This window comes from Capsaspora owczarzaki (assembly GCF_000151315.2).
Source record: "Capsaspora owczarzaki ATCC 30864 unplaced genomic scaffold supercont2.4, whole genome shotgun sequence".
Classification (NCBI taxonomy): Eukaryota; class Filasterea; order Ministeriida; family Capsasporidae; genus Capsaspora; species Capsaspora owczarzaki.
The window spans coordinates 665,469-673,503 of NW_011887295.1; the positions used below are offsets into that span (position 1 = coordinate 665,469).

An 8,035-nucleotide genomic window follows, 5' to 3' on the forward strand; every position below is an offset into this window, starting at 1 on the left:
GTGAACGAAGAAGATCGCATGGCTGGATGGGTCGTCGTGTATATGGCAACCAGCTTAATGACAGGAAGACGAGAAAAAGAGGTAATGTAATGAGCTTAATGACAGGAAGACGAGAAAAAGAGGTAATGTAATGAGCGATAGACAATGTTCGGCGTTGAGCGCCCGGCCCAAAGCCGCAGCAGGTACAAACAGATATACACAACATGATATTCACACGACAGCCCTTCCTATGCCTGAGGAGTGTCAACCAGCTTGGATAATGATTGAAGCTGACTCAAGTTGCCCTCGTCGGCAACAAGCTTGATAAGCGAGACAAAGACCCGATTCGTGAAATCGCTCGTCCAGCGCGTTTGCGAAAACTTGTAGAGGATGGGATCCAAATCGGACAGCGTCCGTGCCCCGAACGACATGAGATTGTGCAGAATCACGGCTGCGTGTTCGGGGAGAATGGCGTGCTGTAACATGGGCTCTGCGCCTGCGAGCATCTGGGCTGCCGGCAACAAGACTGTCTTTTGAGCATACACGCGCGAGTGCTTGGAGATGAGCGCGTTGAGATCCGGACCGGTGGCAATGTCACTGCGGGTCCTTCGCAACTCGCCGGCTCGTGCTGGGCTCGGGCTGCTACTGCTGCTGTTCAGGCTCATGCGACCGGCCACTCGCTGTGCGACAGGCTGGAGCAGCACCTTGTCCTCGCTTTCAATGACAATTGCGTCGGCTACAGCGTCCGTCGATTTGATTGTCTGGGTTGCAAGCATTCGAACGATTTGGGGGGTGAGCACAACAACAAGGGCCAGTTTGTCCATGCAATTATCCGTCAAGAGTTCTTTCGTTTGCGTTTTCTGATGTTAATTGCCATTTTAGGCGCGTTTGTGTTTGTTTTTGTCTCGTTTCCTTTCTTTCTTTCTTTGTTTGTTGTTGTTGTTGTTGTTGTTGTTCTTGTTGTTGTTGCTACCGCTGCTTTTGTTTTGTTGCTTGCTGTTTGGGTGTTGCTGTTGATTCGTGTTTTGTTTTTGTGATCTCGACACATCGCGAGACAACTTTTTTTTTTCAAAAAGATCACACTTTGCGAAAAACACCCGACAACACCACCATCGAATCGCCGGATCCAAAAAATCCCCATGCTGCCATTGCCGAGTGTTGCCGCTTGCGTGAGAGTGCTTGCAAACGAGAGACGGGATGGTGTGGACACGGCATTGTCGGAAAGGGGGGGGAGTTGCGCGTACGTACCTGCTCAGAATCGGCCAGAGCGGCCGATGTCGATGATGCGTTACTCACGCTGGGAAATTCGGGCGCGCTCACATGAAAACGCGAGCCCAGCGCATGCGAGCTGCTTGCGGGCGGCGCGAGGGTTGTTGCTCGTGACTGCAAGAGTCTCGTTGTGTCGCTGCTGCTTGGCTGCAGGAGCACAGGCGTTGTCTGTGACTGGGTCATATTTGAATTGCCTTGTTTTTTTTTTTTTTTTTCTTTTTCTTTTTTGTTTGATTGTGTTGACTCGGGTCCTATCGGGGATTGTGGTGGATTGGGGGCAGAGGGGGCTTCGCGTGTGCTGTCCGCCTGCTTCACGGTGCTTGGGGATTGTGCGCGTTTGGGATGCTGCTTTCGAGAGAAGTCAGCGAAGCGAGTGAGCGAACAAGACCAGAAGGCGAAGACATGACAATTGATCAAAAAAGCCAACCCACAGCAATTTTTTGACAAGATGCGCCAAACGAAAAGAGAAAAAAAAAAAAAAAAAGAACGGGGAAACCTACTGAATGAGTAAGACGACGAAGAGCTCGAACGGAGGAGAAGAATCCAACAGTGAGGCAGACACTCGGTGATGCAGGGGCGGTGTGGGAGGGGAGCAGGAGGGAGTGAACAAGTGGGAGTGAAAAAAGGAAAAGAAAAACAAAGAGGGAGTGAGCCAAAGTGGGAGTGAAGTGAATGAAGAAAAATTCAAAATAAATTAATCGTTCGGTTTCTGGCTCGGCTCGGTTCCCGATTGACCGGTCTCGACTTTCTGCATGCCTGTGTGTGTAAACGTTTTTTGTGCGTGGCTGTGCGTGGCTTGGTTGTGCGGCAAGGAACGTCACTCTCCAAGCAAACGAATGGGGAAAAAAAGCCCGAAAGGAGTGGGTTTGGCAAACAAACGCGACCAACAAATTTCGATGACGCCTCTCTCTGTTCGGTGAATGAGAACAGCCACGGTGCGTGCCGACGGGGGGCTGCCAGTGTGCTTGCGAGGATGTGCGTAAGGAGCAGAGTCCTGGAGCGCAACGGACCACGCCCATGGATTAGAATAGTGTATCACAGCGCAGGTATCGATGGTGAAATTCCGAGTCCGTTGCAACTGGCAACGCAAGGGAAAACACAAAAACAAAGCGAATCTGGCCACAAACAAAAAAAACGCCCACCCAGATCTGGGCTCAGATCGATTTTGAATGTGTTGCCCAGGTCAAACCCACGCAATTCATTCGCTCGTCTCCAACATGCTGCTGGCTTTACCGCTATCCTGGAAACAAAGCGCTGCTGGACGGTGGGAGAAACACAAAACAAAAAGCCAAAGACAATGATCACACTGAACGATGCTCTCAGATGCATGGAACGAAAAAGCACAATCGTATTGAACGAAACTTCAAACATTGAATCACACAAGTCTTCACAACAAGTCAAAGTCATCCAGCTGCGCGCAAGCCAAAAAAAACCACAAAAAAAAAACGAGCGCCCCAAAAGTCAGCGACAAAACAATGCTCGACTTGCAATGCGACCAGACAACAAAGAGAACACCTCACCTTGTCGTTGTACTTGAGAACATGACGCCTGATCTTGGAGGTATCGACCCAAGTCACAAAGTCTTCCATCGGCCTGTGGAGGAGCAAGCGCCGCACAAGTCAGTATGAGTCAAAAAATAAGGCGGGGTATTGCTGATCAGCGTAGGAGAGGCCTGGACAATCCCATGCTGACCCTATCCGCTCATAGAGATAAAGTACGGTATGATAGTTGGACTCAAAAATGCGGTGTGGGGGATGAGAGGGAAGCACATGGGAAGGAAACGGGTTGACGAGTCGGACAACCGGCGTGAGTCATTTTTACCTTGTGACGAGGAAGGCAGGATCGTTGACTGCATCAGGACCCACTCGAACGTCTACGACAGTGAACAGTGGCGACAGAAGGTGAGCAAGGATGTAAGGAGCGGTAACGTCGCACGCCGAATCGAATCGAGGCAGAGCGATTAGGTTGTTGGCGAAACGACCCTCCCCCGCAACAACAGCGACTTACGGCCCTGCTCGACAAGCTGCACGGCCTCGCGGACGTTTTCGGCCATCTTCAGACGGACCATGACAACTGGTAATCGTCGTCTGCGCAAAAAGACAGGCACAAAGGATAGGGAAGCATGTTTGAGTGTAAAACCAAAAAAAAAAAAAAAAAAAAAACCGAGACAGCTCTCTGGCTCTGTGTCTTTGGGCATTTTACCGGCAGAATGCAGACGCTGTGACTGCTTCGCATTGGTGGAAGCCTTTAGCAGTGACAATAAGACCCATTCGGTACCTACTCCACACACAAGCCGAAATGTCAGCCAACAAACATGCGTGTGCGCTGCTTTCGGCCCCTTCACGCTCGCAACTGACAGCTTGTCCAGCAGCGCGCTGCTTGTGTGTGCCTTGTGAGGATCTCGGTCGTCCAGCAGTGAGATCTTTGAAGCGAGCGAGCGGATGATGCCGCAGAGCTTGTTGTACCTGTTTGCATTGAGGATTTTGAGCAAGTGAGTGAGACTGTCATCGCCCCCCAGGTCCTCCACACTTTGGGAGTGGGAGGCTGCTTTCAGAAGCACTTGAGGACGGCCCCTCGACGTTGAATCGAGCCCAGTTGCAGCAGAGGTGGGCTGCAGCATTGACGGGATTCGGGGCCGGGCTTTGAGCCACATGGACTACGCGCTCACTGAACCCACTCCATCAACCAACCGACCAACCAACCCTCAGGCGTGCTCCAGTTTCCCCCTGACTCTGCATTACTTTGTGTAGTCCTCGCGGCGCTGGATGTGGTACTTGCGGAGGACTTTCACTTCGCGCAGGTTGTTCTCGCTCTTCCACTGCAGAAAGTCAACCTTCTTGAGCAGCTTTGCCTCATGATGCTTGAATGCGCGCACCATTGTTGCAAAACAAAGACTAAGAAAAGCAAAAGGATGAAAAAAATCAAACAGCAAGACTGACTGCATGCTCCAGCATCAGCGAGAGAGAGAGAGACCGAGTTGAGACCGGAACAAAGTCTCAGAAACACGCTCGTTGAGGTGGGGGGGGGAGAGAGACAACGAATATACTGCCACATTGCAAAAACATCAGCCAGAGAGAGAGGGTTGATTTGACAACGTGCAATGTCTGAGCAAATTCTCAGAAACCGCGCAGTTCTCTTTCTTTCCGACTTCCCCATTGCTTAACCTCAGTCTCTGTTTCTCTTACTCGCTCATTCCCAGCTCAGTAGCTCACATTACACAATCCTCAGCACTCTCTGATGGCCAACGTGGTGGTGCGGTGGCTGCTCTGGCTCGCCGAGCTTGTGCTGCGGCTGCTCGTCGTCCGAACGGGACTCGCCGCCCTTGCGCTCTGGATTGCCCGCGCGACAGGCAGAACGCTGCTCTATGCGCTCTACTTTGCGACCGTCTTTGGCTGTGCGGTCTGTCTCTACGTTGCCTTCTACCTCGCCTACATCCCGACCGCCTCGCTCGTCCGCCCAGTCCATCTCCAATTCCAGTAAGGCCAGTCTTGCACCTCTCTCTTTCCCCACCCGCCGCAGCCCTACGTTATTTTGAAGTTTGTTTGTAGTTTGTTGCAGCTGTCTTCATGTTCAAGGGAGATGGGGTTGGTGATTGTCACTGAGCTGTCTGTCCACTTGCAATTGAAGTCCCATTTCTCAATTGGCCCAAATTTCAATGCTCACCATTCGTATTATGTGTGAACTTGGACCAGATCATCGTCGTCAGAATCGCTCGTGGCAAGCGTGCTCTCAGACTCGGCAATCATCGATGCAAGTGCGCTGGCATTGCGCCTCGACGCAGCCGCAGCTCCACCGCGAGACCACATCACCCTCACCGAAAACTACCGCGTAACTGACCCAACCCTTTGATCATGAGCATGTTGTTGATGTGATATTCGTCTTTGGGAGATGGTGGTTTGTATGGAGTGTCGTGTGTATCCATGCTGAACGGTGGACGTGTTGTTTGAACCTGATTTTCCGCACAGTTGCTGAGCCGAAGTCAAGGATACGACGTGTCGGTGGTGCTTGATCTGCCAGACTCGGATGTCAACCGTCAGCTCGGTAGGGAGCAGAGCAAAACATGGACTGGTGTCTTGAAAATCGACTCATCCTCTTTGCTCGTCTCATTCTAGGCATGTTCATGATTGGTGTCTCGTTCCTCTCGGCCGAAGGCGTGTCTGTTCGCAACGCATCAAGACCAGTGAGTGTCGGAGTTCTGTCCATCTCGTCGCTTTCTTGTTGAACGCACTGTTGTCGTTGACACGAGTTTTTTTTTTCTCTCTCTTGGCCAAAACAGTGTGTCCTCAGATATCGATCCGACCTCCTGCGAACGATGCATACCCTTGTCTTTGCAATTCCGCTGCTCCTTGGCATCACAGATCAGCATCAGAGCATGAGTGTGCCAATTTTTGAGCAGATGCACGACAATCCGGTGAGCTACTGCAAGAAGAACCCTGAACGACCTAGAATCCACTTTACAACTAACGCTATTTGTACTTGTTGCAGCATCATCCAATCACATCCGTTGTCGTGTCCGTGTCGAAGCCACTCTTGCAAGTGTATTCCGCAACACTGCGTATCGATGCCCACTTTATCGGTCTGCGGTACTGGATGTACTGGTGGCCGTTCACGACTGGCAGCATTCTGATTTGCTGGCTGTTCGTGCTGCTGCTGGTATTGTTCTGGCTCGTTCGCCGCCGCTACAACGTCGACGCCCACTTTGCCGAGTTGCTTGGATGGGGCGTGGATGAAGACGAGCGTGCCCAGCATGCTGGATTCCGGGATCGCGAGGCCTGGTCCCGCAACGAATCAGCCCGACAGGCGCCTCCCGTGTTGAACGAGCCCGCATTTTGGCCACCACCTCCTCCGCCGCCGCATGGAGACGACGATGAGCAAATGGAGTCGCTGGAACAAGATCTCCTGTCCTCTCTGGAAGAGGCTGGCGTATTAGCGCCAGAACTTGACGCCGACCTTGGCGCAGCCCCAGCGCCGCCCAAGCCCCAAGCTGCAGCATCACCATCATCAGCCTTCCCTGGACCTGCAAATTCTCGACGGGCTGGAGCAGGACCATCTTTGAACGAGCGTGCACTGCCTGCTCCTTCTCTAGCTGCGCAAGCTGACGAAGGCCTTGTAGAACCTGCACCCCTCGGCGCAGATGAACAACCACCCGTATTGCGGCAACGACGCCACCACCTTCGCGAAGCTGGCGAGGGTGTGGATCGTCACACTGCTGATGAGGCTTTGGATGGCGAGGACTTGCGAGACGACTCGGATTAGTCGCTGTGTTCGTTGTAGATTTTGTTTGTTTGCTTTTTGTTCGCTTTTTGTTTAAAAAATTGTACCTCGGGATGGGTATGGTGGAACTGAAAAAAAACGAGAGTAAGTGGCGTGTTTAATAGTTTCAAAAAAATACATCCTTCAACTCAAACTACTCGAACATTTGCTCCATTGCGCGCACAAACCGATCCCGATACTCGTGCGGCTCCACAGCGCTGATGCCATGGGCATCCTTGCACGTGATTTTCGTTTTGGCAAAATGCTCGAGCTTTTTGGACAGGTCGTACTGCTGCAGCATGTCAATGACGCCGCCAAAGTACAAGCACGGCTGCGCACCATCAACGCCCTGCATGCCACCCGCATCGACGCGGTAGAATGGCGTATATCGCCGGATGTTGTGCGATGCGTGGCGGTGCGAGTCGGCGCCTGCGGCGCTCCCAGCGCTTGCGGTCGAGACGTGCGAAATGAAACTGCTGTTGAGGGCGTCTTCACCCACAAGCATGCTTTCTGGCCGATGCGTCGCCACGTCACTCGCAGTCGGAACAACCTGGGCTGCTTCAAATTCGCGAGCACGCGCGACTGCCGCGCGAGTTTTCGCGTCGTTCGGGTCTTGCGAATGCACCGCCAACAAGAATGAGTAGTCCATAATCCCCAAGCTGTGCAAAAAGGTGGCGTCGGTATCCAGCTGTTGAATCATTCGTCGACTGCGCACAGCACCAAGTTTGACCTACGCCAACAGTCAGCAATCGTCGTAAACCACACGCAGTTAGGTCAACTGGTGAAAAAAAAAAACCAACACACAAAACAAAATGGCTCGTTTTCACATGCATGTGCAGCCCTGCCCCTACCTTGCGCTGGTTGTTGATCAAATCCGTATCCTTCATCGTGCCCACATTTGCCAACGTCTTGCCCTCTTTGAGTGAGCGACGTGCAATCCAGGAACCCTTCAGATCGTACCGCTCGTGCAGCTTGAGCGGCGTAAAGATGCTGTTCTCCATCACAACAAAGTGAATCCACTCTTGCTCTCGTGACAGACAGATGGCATGCAAACCACAAAACCGCGCCAGCAACGAGTCTGGGTTGTGCAGCATGTGCTCGTAATACGCGGGGAGAATCTTGCACAGCACGGCGAGATCACTCGAGGTGACCGTTTTGACAATGTAGCGTGCGTCTTGGCAAAAGTAAAAGAAGCTGCCGCTGCGGCCTTCCGTGAACTTTTCGAGCATTTGACGCTCGCGCTCCTCCTTGAGGTCGTCGCGCGCCACAAAGGACGACAAGTATTTGGTGGCACTGACACCAAACAGCGAGCGCAGCTGCTCAAACACGGCAGGCATGTAGTCCTTAAAGTAAAACTTGCCATGGCCGCGGCGCTTGACCATTTCGCTGGTGACAACCTGCTCAAAGTCCAAGATGTGCGAATCACTGGCAAGGTCTGCCGAATGGGACGCCGCAGCAGCAGCTCTGTTCTGTTTCTTGTCCGAGAGAGTGCCATAGTTGACTTCGCCATCGTTATCAGACACGCGCGAGTAAG

General features: G+C 52.4%; 3 protein-coding genes across 3 annotated transcripts in view; all 3 read right to left on the reverse strand.

Moving 5' to 3' along the window:
* Positions 1-110: 110 nt before the first annotated feature.
* Positions 111-2,109, reverse strand: CAOG_03010 (hypothetical protein). The gene is made up of 3 exons (XM_004363792.2): positions 1,749-2,109; positions 1,228-1,593; positions 111-740 (listed from the first exon to the last, which is right to left on the reverse strand). The coding sequence occupies exons 2-3, from the start codon at positions 1,429-1,431 to the stop codon at positions 228-230; spliced, it is 717 nt and encodes a 238-aa protein (XP_004363849.1). The 5' UTR covers positions 1,432-1,593; positions 1,749-2,109; the 3' UTR covers positions 111-227.
* A 386-nt stretch (positions 2,110-2,495) lies between these two features.
* Positions 2,496-4,170, reverse strand: CAOG_03011 (hypothetical protein). The gene is made up of 7 exons (XM_004363793.2): positions 3,990-4,170; positions 3,606-3,713; positions 3,451-3,525; positions 3,256-3,335; positions 3,070-3,121; positions 2,769-2,841; positions 2,496-2,659 (listed from the first exon to the last, which is right to left on the reverse strand). The coding sequence occupies exons 1-7, from the start codon at positions 4,124-4,126 to the stop codon at positions 2,636-2,638; spliced, it is 549 nt and encodes a 182-aa protein (XP_004363850.1). The 5' UTR covers positions 4,127-4,170; the 3' UTR covers positions 2,496-2,635.
* Positions 4,171-6,655: 2,485 nt separating this feature from the next.
* Positions 6,656-8,035, reverse strand: part of CAOG_08653 (hypothetical protein) — a gene marked incomplete at both ends in the record, with an annotated part of 2,843 nt that continues 1,463 nt past the window's right edge. Inside the window, 2 exons of the mRNA XM_011271962.1 lie at positions 6,656-7,231; positions 7,353-7,936. Of these exons, the coding sequence (XP_011270264.1) occupies positions 6,656-7,231; positions 7,353-7,936 (1,160 nt within the window). The remainder of the gene's footprint in view (positions 7,232-7,352; positions 7,937-8,035) is intronic.